At 39.2% G+C, this 17819-nt stretch overlaps 1 protein-coding gene across 1 annotated transcript in view; it reads right to left on the minus strand.

Annotated features, from left to right (window-relative positions):
* ADCY2 (adenylate cyclase 2 (brain)) overlaps positions 1 to 17072 on the minus strand; it is a 215938-nt gene extending 198866 nt beyond the window's left edge. The window contains exons 1-2 of the mRNA XM_009321919.1: positions 17040 to 17072; positions 15896 to 16093 (exon numbers count right to left, since the gene is read on the minus strand). Of these exons, the coding sequence (XP_009320194.1) occupies positions 15896 to 16093; positions 17040 to 17072 (231 nt within the window). The remainder of the gene's footprint in view (positions 1 to 15895; positions 16094 to 17039) is intronic.
* Positions 17073 to 17819: the final 747 nt, after the last annotated feature.

Raw genomic sequence — 17819 nt, forward strand, 5'->3', positions numbered from 1 at the left:
TACTCGGTGTCAGACGCTGCTGAACATTGGAATTGTTGCAGCTGGTTCCTCAGCTGTTCTCCCTTCCCTTAGAGTAAGCTGAAAAGCCATTGCCCCTGAGTGCAAAGAGGCTAGATCATATGTCACCTTTGCCTGTGTTCATGCAAATATCTTCTGATAATCATGATAAAACACTTGCCCAAGCACAATGGATTAATGGTTGCAACATAGTCTCAACTGAGCTCTTCTACAGTAGTTTGTCAACATTAAAACTATGTAACTGTCAAAGACGACAACAGCAATACATCATCTGGGAATTTCTAACTGTAGTAATCTAATTACAACCTTTATAACATTGTTTTCTCCCTGCAAGAGGTTTAAACTTTAATGAAGAACTCGAGAACAATCTTACATGAGGCTTCTTTGTGGCTTTTAAGCCAATTTTCTGGACTGGGGACGGAACAAAGCCTTTCGCTAGGAGGATGGATGTACAGATTGGATCAGAGATGCTATTCTGGGAAAGATTCCACTCTGGATATATCAGTGGAAAGAATCACTGTCCCACATCACGCTTGTCTCATTTTGGGGGCCCTGCACACTAAGAGGCACGTAGAAAGAGACAGTCGTTTCAGCTATATCTTCAGCTATGTCTGAATTAACCCAAGTACCAGAGGTTGGCATCAGTGTGCTAACTACAATATTATAACGGGGTTAATTTACTGTGTTGACAAGGTCCACTGTCAGTGATTCCCAAACCTTCGGGATCAGATAGGACTGCCCACCATAAAATTACTAGGCAGCAAGGTGGGGAAGAAGCTCTCACAAAACAGTGGTGATTATGTCTTATTACTGCATAATGATTTCTGATCTGCTCTACTAAGGATGTTTTTATGCATTCACAGAAATTACATACTTCAGCCATTAATGTTTTTTTAATTCCCCACTTCTTTTTTTATATTATTTTTTCTCTAATAGTAGAAACCTTCTCTGTTTAACAAAACCTGAGAGACATAAACTAGCATATTCTGAAAGTTGCCTAAATATTTCAGGTATGCACTATCCTACAAGTTTAAATGAAAATTAGTGAGATGGCAATCTGAAAATCAGAATTAATCATTTGAAATGTTTCAGAAATTATAAACAAGTTTAACTGCATCATGAATAGACCTGCTATGTCCCACTGCTTTTCCTGCCCTCAAGAGCCTTGTCCAAAATGATTTCATAAATAACACCCATCTCAGATATTTAAACCAGAGCAGAAATTGTGGCTATGCTTCTTTAAAGACCAACGTGATAAATCAGGCACAGCTATTTTTCAAGACCAACTGAAGACTGCTAATCTGCTGGCAAGCAGTGGAATACCATGCCACAGTGGAGTGAGAAACTACAGTAGCATTGATGCTTGAGCAGACAAAACTGTGGCAAAAACTGAGGATGGGAAGCCGAAGAAGTAAGGGACAGAGACACGGCCCGAGGGGGGGAGCAGGGAACCTTGAGTATGGGGTTTCTGTCTAGGAGGACTTAAAAAGGAACAATGGAAGGAACAGGAGGAATTACTGAGAGAGAAGTTTGGGAGTAATTTAGGAGATCCTTTGGAACAGAAGGGGGTAGGTATAGGAGCTGGGGTGTGTTGGAGTAGTGAGAGATTTGAGCTTTCAAGGAAAAGGGGTGGGAGTCCAGGAGCAGAAGACATTTCTGGATAACAAGGACCTGGGCTTCCATGGGACAGCTTGGCAGCTCTGCCTGCTCAGGCACCAGTGCTACCGTGGTTTCTCACCCCACCACCTGCCTAGTGCTGCCTCTTCCCTAATTCATGGCTTTAGTTGTGAAAAATGTATAGCCCTAAATATTAAAGTTCCATAAAATTAATTCAATGCTAAACATACTCCAGTATCTCTAGTCAGAAAAACAATGACACTAAGAAAGCGTCACTAGTTTGAGAACTGAAAAGCGGGATCTTCAGGTAGTAATTTACTTAATAGTAAGAAGAAACCTAACTAGAGCAACATTTTAATTGCATAGACACAGCTATGAGTCTTTTACTGTGCAGTTACAGTTTAGGTGATGGCTTCTTTTGGAGGATCTCAAGCTTAAGACTGCTCAGGGTGAAGGACGATTAGAGCACTGAAGTTTTAAACAAGTGTTGGGAGATCAGTTAGCTACTCTATGGTTCAATGATGATGATGATACTTTGGCAGTTAAGGGGATACTGAAAAAGTAACTTCACTAAAAACCATCACATTGGGTTTGTAAACTTTTTTTTTTTTAATTCCAAGTATAACAAAATATGGAAAAGTTGACTGGGGGAAAAGCAAAAAATTCACTTTTGTTACCAGCAAGTCACTGAAGCCATCACATTTTCAGCTATATTTCGTAAGAAAAACATTTTTAGACATTTTTTTTTGTCCAGAGATTTCTTTGCTTTAAAACATATTCTAAAATTGTGACAATTTTAATGTATTACTTCATATTGCATGACTTCAACAACAGACCTTGCCTAAAAAGAATGACTTCCTTATGCATATTCTGCCTTAAAATTAATCCATTCAAAACACACACACCCTCTTGCTAGTATTTTTGTTTTTTTTTTTTCAAACAGCTGGAGAGTCATATTAATACTAGTGTGCCAAGTGTTAAATTGTATTTAAAAATACATGATAAATTTCAGTATGTAAAGTACTTGATGATGTGGTGTATTTAAGAAGCAATTTCCTTAACAGCAAGAAACCTTACTATAGCCACATGTCAATAAGACACAGCAGCCTGAAATACACAATATTGTTGACCTTCTGCACTTCAAAATTGTTCCAGTTTTTATAACTCCTATAGTATTTTTGCAGATTGTTGTTTGCCATCCCATTTCTATCCATTGCCACTGAGTATACAAATAACAAGAGTTGAAAGTCTGTTTCCTGTACACACAAAATGTGCGTGGCTCCTTGCCTAGTCAACCGGGGACTGACTTTACCATCAGGTTACGCTAACTTATCCCTAACTAAGGATTATATTTCTTTTACAGTTTTAACTCAACCCTTCTTACTTCTTCACCTCTCCCTTCAGCCATTCTCCCTCCACGCTGCTGCCCAGGAACCATCTACTGTCCAGGACTGTGTGACCAACTTTCCCAGCTCCCAGAAAGAAGGAAAACACAAGAGTAGCAGGGAAAGCTGTCTGCTAAAAAATCAATAGGCACCACTTTCACACAAGCCATTACTTCGCCTGCATGCCCAGATCTCCACACTGCAGGAGCGGAGGTGCACGGCTTTCACCGCACTTCTAGGTGGCTTCTTCCAAGTACTGAAACCCCAGGACCTGGGATCAACTCCCAAGGGTTGTGGCCAGTCTAACTTGCTTTTAGTCTCCTCCCTAACAACCTTACACAGCGACTCCAACGTTTCTCCAGCATCTGGCGCTCAGCCTGTGCACACCGAATGGCAGCCATCTGCCCGTGGGCACAGGTCTCATCTCACAGAAACAGTGGGAGGCATAAGCCAGATACGGCGGTGGTGGGCTTTCATCCTGACTTCAGTCCTCTCCCACTGTCACTGAGACTGCAGCCATCCTCAACAAAGGGATACATCTGGCCTGGCAATCTCACTCTGATAAAACAGGTTAAAAAAAAAACAAACACACCCCCAAAAACTCTCATGTAAAATCGCAACACAATTGCAAAAGTACTGAAAACTGAAACCTGACATTTTATTAATTAAATCCCATTTTATTTATAGATCCCTACGATATGTGGTTGCTCAGCATGGTAAAAAAAAAGAGAATACAAACCCTACAACACCACAAGAGGTAAAGTTGTTTTGTTCTGCGTTTCTACATTATGTGAAATCACTAATCTGTGATAGCTACTGCTAGCTAAATAATGAATCACAGAAATGATGCAAATTCTATGGATCCAGAAAGATTTTCCATTTGTAGCTGACTTCAGTGGCCACTACATGTCCCTGCAATACTGTAAAATGCCATTTGCAGAATGTTCACATGGCTTGAGAAAAGTATTACTTACTGAAATGTGGTTAAAAGTAAATAAGGAGAGGTGAGAAGAAAAGGAATTAATGTGGTTAAAAGTACAGTTTCTTTTGCTAGCCCCTCTGAAGAAATACATCCTGTAACCATCTGCCTACATCACCAACGAATATGAAACCCTCGTGCTCATCTAGAGCAAATTATGTGGTAGTATAGAAATAAATATGACTCACACATGATAATGTGCATTTATTGCATTTTTCTGCATTTGGGGCTTTCTTATCAATCAGAATTTCACTTTCCAGTCTGCATCTGACCAAAGAAACATGATTTTTCCCAATTTTTCTTGTGCACCAACCTGACCATTTAATGGAATTTAATATACATATTAATGTCATGCAGACAACGTACTTTCCTTCCCTTGTCAATATCCTGGGTCATCCAGTAGACCTGGCAGTTTACCCACATTGGACCTGACAAAGACCCAAAATAATATTCGATATTTTTAAATACGTTTCTAAATGCTGAGTAAATTCAGGTTATTGCAAGAAGAAAATAAAAAGCATCCATGTGTATCTGAGTAAGACTGTAATCTCATCTACGTCAAAGTCATTTAAAACACCGTATTATACTTGTTTATATATGTGTGCAAGTAATATGTACACACTGACAGGAACTGTCGTTAGATAACATATGCAGTCATAATGGGTAATCAGAGCGTGACATGAAAAAAAAAGACTTACTCAAATCTCTACCTCATTTAATTGCGATTTTTTTTTTTAGTTCTTTATGGAAAGTAGAAGTTTTCAGGTACATGTAAGTTTAATACGACTTATTTAGATATTCACCTTCTTCATACAAGAGACCGTTTAATTCATTTCCTTCATCACTGTAAATTATTTGGAAAAAAATTCAATGATCAAGACTAACAACAGCATAATAAAGAAAAATGTATACAATACTGTCACATAAGAAGTACAATCCTATTTACTTAGGATCAATTCTATCCCAAATTAACAAAACAAAACAAAACAAAATTACAGAATCTGGAAGATAAAGCCATAATCTTTTGCTTGCTTACATTACCAACAAAGAGAAAAAACCTTGCCACACAGCTTTTTTCTTTTCTTTTTTTGGGGAGGCAGAACTGCAAGTGTGGTCAAGGGGAATATCACAGAAGTCTAATCAAGCCCTCAGATATTGGAACTTGCAACACTACCATTGTCACTAATGACACCTAAAAATTGTTATTTATGTAAACTCATCTGTATTGAATAAGGCAAAAAATATTGTTATGAAGACTACAGCTGGCTGCAAGACAAAAAATACAGGGTGATGAAAAATAATGATGTATTAAATTGAAGAAAGGCTGTCTTCATTAATAAGTGGGAGAGGAGACAACTGTCATGGAAAATATGAGAAAGTGATGCAAACTTAGGAGGAAATGTATGAAAGGAAGAGCTGAAAAAGGGATACAAAGGAATTGTGAAATAACCAAAACAAGCAGAAAATACTCAAAGGACATTCATACTACAAATGTGCAAACTGATAAATTACAGAAACCATCTCAAATTGGGATATTGCAACAAGGAAGAAATCTAGAAAGCACTAATGTGGAATGAGACTGTGCAGATTACAAAATGCAAATTACTTTGCAATGCCACATGAAGACAAGAGACAGGAAGATTGTAGTTACTGTCTAAGTTATCACTCCACCTGCCATCTTGAGTATGATTCTTGCAAAACAAAGATATTTGCAAATCAGGCAAACATTACAGAAATCAGAACATTTAAGAAGAGATTCAGGTTTGCCAATTTAAGCAAAGATACTACCCTGAGAAGTAAGATACAGAATTCATATACATATATAACTTAGCTAAAAAGGTATGTACAAGAAGCAAATAAGAAAAATGCAATCCAACATGATTAATATGTAGTCAAATTTTAAACTGTTCAAACTAACTCTGCCAGAACAATATAATTCAAGAATTTAAGATATTACACAAAATTGACACTACTGATAAATGTGTTATTTTACAGGAAGTTTATTTTAAGCTATAAAATCAATATGAAGCTTCGTAGTAGTAACAGAAAGAAAACCTTTTTCCTGTCTGGCACAACAGCACATGCTGCATTGCATGAAAACATGATTTATTTTTTTTAAGCCTTGTGAATGCATGTATGTGGAGGGACAGAGGGTGGGTTTTTTTCCCCTGGTAGACTGAACAGGTTTTTCTCCCACTGTCACAGGTACTGGCTGCGTGCAATTCTCTTGGCTTTTCAGTTGCTCTGAAAGAAACCTCTAGCATTTCAGTTTGTTGTTTTGGTTTTTTTTTGTGGTTCGTTTTTAAAAAAAAAAAAATACCCCTGTCCCAGATTCCCCAAACCAATGAAGCCCAGCCTGGGTTTTCGCTACACTACTTAATATTCGCTGTTCTCACCCTGCAAGTTCAGGTGAACTGGGGTGACTGTGCCTCTTCCTTGTGTGAGGATGAGCAGTAACAACTACTGTGGCCAGACTAAGACAGACTGATCAATGCTGCTTCTTAGCACTCAAGCACTTCTTATTTTTGCAGAAGAACGAAAGCTTTTAAAAGACAAACATGGTCCTAACTGGTATCTAAGTTCCTGTGATCGTGACCCAGGAGGCTTAGCTTTTCCACAGTAATGAAGCTGGGAGATGTTGTGTCCTTCTCCCCCATTTGGATCTCCCAAGTTGTTACTGGTTCCCTTTTGAAAGACTGCTCCTTTTGAAACCTGCCCAAGTCCTCCTGCCTTTCCTGTTCTCAGCCCTTCTTATATCAGTCTCATACATTACCTAAAGAGGTAGCAAAATCATAAAAGATAAATACTTCTGGGATTGTCCCTCTGCAACACTGAAATGTTTTCTGAGAACTGACTATTATCCTGGTCCATTATTTTTCTCCTTCCTGTTTTTCTAGACAGCCTATTGCTGAATTAAGCTAATATAAACATAAAAGCTATGTCCCAATAAACAAGCAACACACAGTGCTTTGTGTACAAAAAAATTATTTTGTCACATAGTAAAAGAAAACAAAAAAAATCACTAAATGAACACGAATAATCTCTTGGAAGCACATTTTCTAGTTCTCAGTAAATCTACAATTTATAATTTATCTATTATGAACTTAAACACATTTGAAATCATACAATAACACAATTCTATGACACAATTATATTTGTGCATTTGATATCTATAAAAATTTACTCATATAGATTTTCCAAATCATATTTTTTCATATGAATATATAAAACTTAAACATACATCTTCTACAGCTCATATTGAGTGAGCCTTACTACATCAAATGTATTTCTACCTCTTTATCTCTTACTTTTGTAAAACTCTATAAACGGTTTAGAGGGTGTCACCACACTGACGAATCAGTTGTAAATGCTACCAAAAAACTTAAGAGTTCTTCTGTGCTACAAAACCTCCTTCTGACATCTATCAGAATTAAGACGTGCTAAAGCCAAAAAATTGGTTTAAATTCAGTTCTAAGATCAAGTTTCTTAATTTTAGTAACCGGACGTAGAAGACCACTATAGTACAAAAATTTGTGACTACTTAATGTAGGAGATATATTTCTCTCCTATATTTTATTTTCATTTCATTACTGAACCTGCCCATCCTTATTCATGGAGTTACCAGGATGAAAAGTATGCTTAGCACATTGCTTGTCAACAAATTTGTAACCAGCAGACCATACTGCTTTCTTTCAAATATTAGTTAATTTAATGTAAGCAATGTTTCCTAATATCTGCATAGCATTATAGATTTGTATACTGGCAAGTGAAACTGAAAGGTATTTCACAGCCAGCATATCACAAACTGCAAGCACAGAGGGGGAAATTCTGTTACCTGCTTCCTAGACTAAAAGAAGTGATCCTCTGATAATCCAGACACTAAGATTCATTTATTTAGCACCACAGTTGTGCCTGAAACTTCATAAAAGCTACAGAAACAGGGAACACCCTCAAACAAGTAAACTGGTCTTCTTATGCAGCTTGTAGGAAACATTTTCACCATCTATTTTATTTTTTGTGTAACAGCTCGCTAGCTGAATTATTACAGCACTAAAAACCTGCAAACAGAAACAGATTTGAGACAAACAGTGAAAAATGACCAAAGGTCAGGATCTATGATGATACACCCCTTCACTACCTAGCTCACAAAAATGAAAATTTAGAGTTGCATATCCAACGGCCACATATAGGTACAAGCTTTTCCATGGCAGGCAGGTAAGCAAACTCAAAGAGCTCAAACCAAGAGACTCATGCAGTGTCGTGCCAAAACTTTCCCTCCTGGAAGTCAGGTAAACTGCCACATTTCTGAGTGGAAAACAATTCCAATGAAAAGTAAAGGCTTGCATGGCTGCCCTAAATTATACTTGCTAACAAGAATTCTGAATAGCTTCTTTAATGGTTCTCTGGTAGCTCCATCATACAAGTAATTGTTAACTAATATATACTATGAAATTATTAAAATGTTTATTTCCTAATGTCAAATCAATTATTAGGCACATAAGAAGCCTTATGAATGGCTTAAATTATTAATTTCCATTTGTCATCTGGTCTCTTGACTTCAGCAACATCCAAACAATATGATGATATTTGAAATTATTATTGCTTAGTTTCAGTACTCTCAGAAACGTTAATATACTTATTGATAAGTGTTCTTTCCCATCAGAGAGAAAAATCTTGCCACATTCAGTTTTGCATATTTATCTGAGACTCACATTTTTACTGTACTTCGACAGAGTTACCTTAACGCTTCCCTTAGCAAAATTCATTCACATGACTTGCACAGCAAATATTGCACACAAACTATGCAATAATCTTGATGAAATCTACAATCAGCTCAGCCTTTGTACTTAGTTGCACACTCTGAGATGGAAAAATCACTACAGGAAATGGAGTAAAGAAAAATAAACTGGCAGGGAAACAAGGGTTTCATCAGGTTCTTCTGATAAAGGTGCAGGACACATTCGGTCTCTTCCACTTTATATTACATTAAACCATTCTCATAAGCCTTATAGTGAATGCCTGAAGAGATCAGAAATATAGCAAGATTATTATCCCTTGTTGTTATAATTTTTGAGACTACTGCTCCAGAAGAACGCTGGAAGGATAAAAGACATTTAAATAGCAAAAACCGTGAACTTTTATAACTCAGAAAATCCATCTCTTCAGTTTTTAGATGACCTTCAGGCACAGGTCAAAGTAAATTGTCATTTAAACTAGTTCAGTAGTCCCCAGACTAAATAGTGCATAGGAATAAAGAAATAAAAGGATGCTCCTGGATCACTGAAGTCCACGTTCCTGCTATCGAAGACACTGAATGACTCAGCTAAAGTCAGCATTCCATTGTAAAACCAATTCACTATTTTAATCCTTATTATCCTGAGGATATTAGCCACTCCACAAACCCGGTGCCCTAATGGCTAAGGGATTTATTCTAATTTCCAGTTTAAATTTCATTATCGGCTGGCTGATTTCTTTTTTGGTGTCTGTATGTGTCAATAATCTTTATCTTCTGTAGCTTCTCCTCAAATCTGATGTTTGCAACCACAGATTATCTGTAGATGGCAGTCACACCACTCTCAGCGTTCTTCTCTTCTGCGGATCTATACCCAAGCCAAGCTCTTCCCACCTCCTCTCACAAACCTCTCCTTTCTCCTGGTGATTTCGATTGGCGCTCTCTGCATTTGTTCCAGTTTCAGTTTAACTTTTTAAATGCAGGTGACCAGAAATGTACATAGTGATCCAGGTGAGGTTTCATCCTTAGCTGCATGCTTTGCCATCATAACTGAGTCTTTTCTGGATGCATATCCTAATGACCCAGTGACCAGCTAATGCTTCTCCTCTTCATTCTGCTTGTCCCTGCTCATTTTCTAGTGATGAACTCTCAGCCTATAGCTGAAATTTCTGCTGTTAGTTCCCAAATGCAGGCATCTCACATTTCCTATTATTAAATTTCATCTAGTTGCCATTACTGCAGTCCTCAAGGTCATGCTTTTCTTCCCCATAACATTCTGATCTTTTGTTGTATTAGGAATCTTTTAACTGGGTCATCAACAAATTTCATTATAGCGGTGACATTCTGTCACCCCACCACTAGTAAAAAGCACTAATAAAGGCAAACATTCCCCAGAGAGCTCCCTGAGAAATTCAGCCAGCAATCTTCCTCCCGCCTGATGCTCTCTGAAGTCACACCAGCTGCCATCTCCCCTCGCCTATATGTATAGTTACTCTAATAATGTTCATCTCCTCTAGCACTGCTTCTAGTCTTCCATTTGGCACTAAAACAGATTTTTTTTTTTTTCCAAAACTGCTTTCCCTATTTAAAAAAGAAATCAGTTCTCTTTCCACAATGCATTGTCATGACATACCAAAGGTTAACAATGGCACATTAGTGCTAACAGGGTGTTCCAAGGCCCCACATGCTATTTTACTGCATTAATCTACTATATTACTGATTTTAATGACTAACTGGCAGGTCTCTAATACCTCAGCTTTTTCCTGTCTTCTATACAGATATAGCCATACCAGACTTGATAAACACATTTAAATGTCTTGCTATTAAGCCTGTGACTTCATATGTCTATAAAAAAATGAATATTAAGATAAAAATCATCTGTTCTTTTCCTTCCTCGAATATAACTGCAAATATGGCTTATACTTACGGATTGTGGGTTTCTTCCTTTTCTATCACACCTACTCCCAAAGCACAGTATCATCTGCTGGGCAGTATCTTTCCCTGTCGTACAAGCCTCCTGGTTTTCCTTACATCCTTTTTCAGGTGACTATTCACCTACAAGGTACCGAACCACGCTCCTACAAGATTTAGTTTCTTGCTCGGGATACTCATTCCTGATAGTCTGATTAAGCCTGAACTTGAAAAAAATGTCAAGTCTCCCCAGCACTCCAGATCCTCAGCCGGGTACAGCTGACGGCAACTCATCCTCGCTTTCCTGCGCTGCAGGGACTCCACTGACACCCGCCCTGCTCTCCTTCTCAAACATCTAACTCCTTTTTTTTGCACTGCTTAACAACACAACATGTTATTAACATGTTATTAATAATTTACAGCAGGGATGACTTTAGATAAGGCAGGACCCAAGCAAGGTGCGGAAATGGGACCTGATGTAATTCTGTACAAAGAAAATTCTTCCCTTTCTGCGGACCCATCGGCTCGCCCCACTGCCTAATACAGGAGCTAATTGCCACAACTGCAGAAACTCTGTGCAGGCCCTCACCCCTCAGCGCACGATAGACTGATATCCTCAGGTGCTAAAAGAGTATCAAAAAAATGAGAACTGTAAATACTAATGGAGAAAATTTTGCCTGCACTTTGTAAACCAGGGCTGCTCCAAGGCCCAAATTGAACCATTCCGTACCAACACACTAAAACAAAACAAAAAAAGTGCTTTAGATTCAGCTCAAAAAGTAGTATTTAGCTTAAAATAGGCAAACATATATTCTAAACACGTCACTCTGTGGATATTTTTTTTTGGAAACCAGAAGTGTCAAATCCTGGTTGAAGTAATTTTTGTGCTGTAACTGAATATAGACAAGGAGGAACACATCTGGTGCCTGGGCTGTGCAAACGTATTTATAATTAAGTAGAATTGAATACCAAAATCCAGCAATGATAGAATTCATTAGACTAGTATAATGCTGTATAATTACTCTCTTTTTTTATATCATCCACTGTATGCTTTAAGAGCTCTTTTTACCCATTGATATCAATGTGCTATGACATATTTACGTACACCCTGTATAAAAGGCTGAGGAAGTATTAGACGTGTCAGAGGATGACATGGAAAGGCGACTGTTGTACAATAACTACACTGTCAGCGAAACAAGAGGAAACTAATTTAAATTCATTCCCTGGCATGTAACTCTACAGATAGGTACTGGATTTACATTTTGAAAGGAAAGGTGCTCCTTTCTATAGCAGGGAAAAGTCCTAACACGACAAATTCAATACATTACCTTTTTCTACCAGCACTACTTCCTCAGCTTGCCTGCCTTGCATTACTGGCCCTCCACCAAACGCACCATCCACTGGTTTCCGCACGGACCTTTCTAAGCATCATCCTTGGGTCTTCCCTCACTGAAACCATCTCCACACATTAGTGCTCACACCTTAGATTTAGAAAGAACTGCCAGCAGGCAATTGCTCTCTCTGAGCCTCTCTGCATGACTTCCTTTGCTCTACTTCTTTCCTACCAACCCTGGCCAGGTGTCCCGCAACTCCTACCAGACAGCCCAGCCTCCCTCCTGGACTGTAACACGGTGTAGGGCGTGTAGGTCCTGTCAAAGCATCCATGTTCCCTGGGCCACCAGGGAAAACCAGAGGCTCCAATGCCAAGTTTGGCACTGACAGAAACTTGGACTGACACCAGCAAGAGAAGGTTGCCACACTTCTTTAAAAAAGTTTGTCAGGTACCAAAGACAGTTGCCATCACTGTCCTAATTTTTTTCATGTAAAGCCACCCACTGCCTCACTAAGGCGCCCTCCGTCTCCCTCTCAATGTACTTGCTTCTCTTCATCGTCCATATAGAGGAGTAAGGGAGCTTGGACTAACTTAAGAGGTAAGTTAGTTGGTACGGTTGATAGCACAAATATCCTGGCTCCTCTCGCAGATGCGTTTCTGATTATGCCCACGCAGCCTAGCGACAATTACAGACTTTGGATCAGGCTCAGCAGGCAATTACAGAGCCAGCATGGGGCTTGCAGGCTGGCCCAAGGGACAGAGTAACCGTCTACAGCTGTGCTGCCTTCCCCCTTCAAACAGCGGCCAGATACCTACCTGATAATAGCTTTCTCTCCAAAGCTGTAGCTGCAGCCAAACAAGAGACAAGGAAATGCAGACAGATAAAAGCAGTCTGCTGGGACAGCAAAACGATAGCTGAAACCAATTATGATTTGCACTTATTTCACATCAGCCCACAGGTTTCTAATAAAAAAACAATGGCCCTGACCAGCCACTTCATCCCCAGCCCTCCACTGTTCGTGAAAGTTATCTGAGCTATGTGCCTGCAGGCTCAGGAGGAACTGCTCCACATTAAATATATATTGAGTTCATAACCAAAATAGTCTCTCTGAAGTGGTATTTTTATTGTAAACAAAAGCTGCAAAAGTTCACACCTAAGGTTCCTCAAGACAACAGAGAAAAACCGCAGTTGCAAACAGTCAAAAGGAACATTAAAATCATTAAGCCAAAATTTAAAGGAGGCGGGGTTGTCGTTTAAAGGCTTGTGCACGAACAAGAGAATAACATGTTCTTTCTACAAACTACAATATGCAGAAAATTCATCTGTCAGTAGTTACTAGTACAATTAAGAAATGCCCTATTTTTAACAAGCTTAGGATTCAGAAGACATGAAAGATATGATGAAACGAGTATTTTTAAACTCTGCTGGACCTGAACAAAAGTTAGGCTGTCATTTGAAGAAAATTAAAATAAAGTACTTGTTTAGTAAATAAGTGTGCACGAACTGGCTCTTTTTTTATTTTTATTTTTATTTTAATAACTTTCTACTTAGCTATGTTGACAAAGACATATTTGAAACAGAACTAATTTAAATTTTACATCGTATTTCTTTTCTTTCATAAAAAGAATAAAGGAACAACAAAAACACCCTAATAAGCCAGGAGAGATGTTTTTAAAATTCACAAAACGTAAAACTTCAACGAAGAAGCTGTCAGTGATCACCGAGGAAGGATTTTTCAGATTTGCTTTCACGTACGATTATAGGAGAGAACACGGATTATTGACCTACGTATTCTTGATGCAGAGCAATCAAAACACCAGCATCACAGGAATGCACGGCAGTATTTTACTGCTCGCTGCTTTTTCACAAACGTTCAGAAACATCAAACCTGTGATCAGCCTGTTGTGTAAGGTGTCCGATTCCCAGAAAGAATCCCGTATTTCCGTAGTTTACTCTTAACAGACACTAGGCGAAAGCGTACCTACAAAAGCGATCAACTTGATCAACTGGTGCTGCTGTCCAAAGGGGAAAAAAAATGGTTTGGGGGAAGCAAAGGGTGCCGCCGCAGGGAGCCACACGACCTCCGACCCCCAGCAGCGGCCAGGGGCCACCCGGCCGCAGCCCCTCTGCCGGCAGATGGCGGCGAGGCCCGCACGGTGGAGTTAAGCCCCACACCTGCTCTGGGCTGGAGCCTGCGCGGCGCCGGGCGAGGCAGCTGCCCGGAGCCGGCTGGTGCTGGCGGAGCAGTTAACGCAGCTCCCTCCCAAACATCCTCTGCTCCAAGCAACACTTGCACGCAAAGCAAGGAGCGGCCCGAAACATCAGAGGACTTGTGTCCCGGCAACCTGTGGGAAGACGACGCCTTTCCCCGGAGCTCCGCGGCCCTTCCTGCCTCACATGGCCAGCCACCTCCCGCGGATGCTGTGGGAATGCCTACGTTTTTCCGAAGAGCAAAGCAAGGCAGGACGAACCATCTTCACAGGCTGAATTCAACCAGGGGACCGAGACATCGGCGTCCCTCTTACATCTCCTTTATGCCACGTGCTTTTGAAAATCATTATCCTATCTTTCAAATAGCAAAATTAAACTCAGCAGAATTTGCAATGAACAAATAATATGGCTAATTAAAGATTTGCATCTAAGCTTGAAAGCCTGAAATATTCTAGCATGACATCCCGCAACTGGCAATGAAAATAAATAAATCAAAAAAAGTAAAACCACGTGAATTATCTAGACTCGATATCACAAAGATACAGGGACTCCCCTGATGAAATCTGCATGTAGAGAAAAATATTACATGTTCTGATTTGCTTTTTATTACATGCAAGTATGGCCTGGTTTGGTAGTGTCAAATACTTTAAAAAAAAAAAAAAAAAGGCAGGAAGGCGGTTTCATAGCTGATTAATCCCTGAACCTTCCAAGAAAATGAGAATATAAAAGTCACCCACAAAGGTAAGGGCTGCAAAACTAATATTACCAACATACACCAGTAATTTAAATCATTTGAATTAAAGATTTTAAAGGAACTACTTGCATACTTAAAGTTCAGTATTTGCATAAGTCTTTGCAAGATCCGAATAACAAATCAGAGCATTTGTTTCAAGTTTATCTTAAAGACCTAGAAGGCACCTCAGATACAGCACTACCATTTAAAGGTTATAACAAACTCAGGGAATCAGCATGAAATTTTCAGAAGACATATTGATATATTTTAAAGCTTTTTTCCACCCCGTGAAGAGTTTTACAATTATTATATCAGGAGTATTCCCACGTGGAGAGGCTTGGGAAAAGGATATGGCAGAACACAGAAGAATCAATCAGGCGCAGCGCTGGATATTGCACATCATTTATTTATTGATATTTCAAAAGTGTTGCTATTAAAATGCAATTATGTTTTTGCTTTGTCTTCATTACAAAACTTTAAAAATGTGAAGGGTACTTCACTGTTTCTCTACTCATTTATTTCCCTAGAAATGCAAGGAAGCTCCCAGGCCTTTTTTCTCACACGTTGCTAAAGAACATCTTGAAGACCACAGAAAGCCTACACTGAGAGCTCGAACATTTTAAGCTGAAGAAGAAAGCATCAACGGTCTTGAACAAAACCAGCATTTCTGCCATGTTAATTGGTCACTAGAATCAAATATTCACTATACAAAGAAGTTGGTGACTGGAATCAAATGTTCATTATGCAAAGGAGCTTAAAAACATAAAAGCAAAATCCTTCAAATATTTCCATATCCTAAGTATGCACATCTCTTTGGTATTTATAAAATAGATGCAGGGAGTCTCAGCATGCAAACACGTAGTCACAAAAACATTTTATGAGATGTCCCACAAAAATTAATGTGAATACTTTTGCACAGAATGGTTCTTGGAAATGTACCCAAGGAAGTAAAATTAATAATAATGACAGTCTTACCTGGTCCCAGGGACAGATGATTCCTCCGAAACACATAAAGAGATATCCCATGGCAACAAGACATACCCAGACCACCAGAGAAAATATACGAAGTAGCTTCTTAAATACAGGTTCTACGCAGACAAGGATAAATATAGCAAAAAAAATTGCTAGGGCTGTTGGAACAGTTATTAAAAATGCCACATGGTCTTCAATTTCCTGGAAACAGAGGAAAATGAAAAGGAAGTTAAAAACTAATGTACTTAAAGGTCAGACAGCAATAGCATACTCCAAACTGATTGCACACAGAGATCTCAGAAAGACATGGCTGAATATCAAAAGCGAGATGAATCAAAATAGGATTTCTTTCACTGTAAGATGCTGTTATTTGGAGTATTAACTTCATAAACAACTACTAACCACACTACTGCTTTTGATGGTACTTCTTTTACTAAATTGAGGAATTGAATCAGGTTGAGAAAACTGTAAATCACACTGCAGTAATGCACCAGGCCCGTAGGACTGAGCGAATTAAAAGGCAAACCCAATCTGCAGAAGCGGCATAGCCTTTCTGCTCCAGAATTCAAAAGATTTCTCTGATTAGTGTGGTTTGCAGGTGAAATTCAAGCATCCCCACTGAAGACTGCAGCTGTCAGAATGCCTCCCAAACCAACTATGCGTCCATAACGCCATAAAAGCCTTTTTGACAGTGGTATTTGCCAGGTACTATACATTTTGCTTCTGTTTAAAGTATTTATCTGGAAGGATGGGCTCTAGATTACATATATACATTTTCTCCTAGCAACTGCTTACTTCAAAATGCGCAAACACCACCCAGAGCAAGGACTAGAATCTAACTTGAAGTGAGATTCAGAATAAACAATATTTAAATTACAGAACTTACATAGACGTTACTACACTAACATCTTTAAATCATCTAGTGATGGATGCATTAAAAAAGAATAAATATTTGATTTTATATTCCTGTATGTGTTCAAAAGTATCTCTGGTTGAAGTACAACAGCACTATATCAAAGTCTGGTCATAGCATACTTACTCATTCCAGCAGCTGTTACGGACTTTAACAGCCTCATTTGTAGCAACAAGAATTGCAAAAGCAGGCCCCAAATGATCCTGTTGCAACTGTACAAAATCCTCCTCTAACCACACACTCCATGCAGAAAAGCCGCGTGTCCATTTATTCATGCTGATGAAATCTTAGGAACAATCTGAAAGTACCTATTTGATGATTTGTAAGACATCTAAGCACAAAGAAATAACATTTCTTTTCCCCTAGTTTTGTAGTTGCTTCCTTAGTGCCCTGATAAATCTTTTTTATTGATGGGTTTTCAACTTAAATACTTACTAACATTTTACTTAAAAGCTTCTTGATGTGACTTTTTTTCCTTTCTTATGTGTATGAGACTTGCTACAGTTAGAGCAAAACTAAAAATTTACAAGTAAATTTGTAAATTTACAAAAATTTACAAATGCTGTCAGCATTTTTTTTTTCCCAGATCTAACAAGTTTTGCAACCCCGACATCTGTAGAGACACTTGCTGTAAGGTTCTTTCCCCCTCCTCTCTTCAAACGGCTTTGTTTCCCTTGCATGCAGCAGGCAGGTCTGCCCACTCCCCCCTGCTGCAAACCCAGCACCACCACGCCTGCAGCTACCCCAGCAGCGGGCAGCCCCGTGCCAGGAGCCACTCGTACGCGCAAACCCGCGACCGAACCTCAACCAACAACCTCCGTGTTTCAGCAGAAGAGGAGAGGTGCAGATCGCCTCTCTGCAGAGGCGATCTTTCATAAGCTGAGGCTCTACCCTGTACGTACACTGGCAGGTTCAAACCGAGGGGAAACACCATGATGAAAGTCCACATCTTATTGTGCAGACTGCAGATGACCTTCCACGTACCCTACCCTGCCCGACAAAAGGCAGCTCATC

The sequence above is a fragment of the Pygoscelis adeliae genome, unplaced genomic scaffold (assembly GCF_000699105.1).
Source record: "Pygoscelis adeliae isolate BGI_AS28 unplaced genomic scaffold, ASM69910v1 Scaffold144, whole genome shotgun sequence".
NCBI classification, from domain to species: Eukaryota; Metazoa; Chordata; class Aves; order Sphenisciformes; family Spheniscidae; genus Pygoscelis; species Pygoscelis adeliae.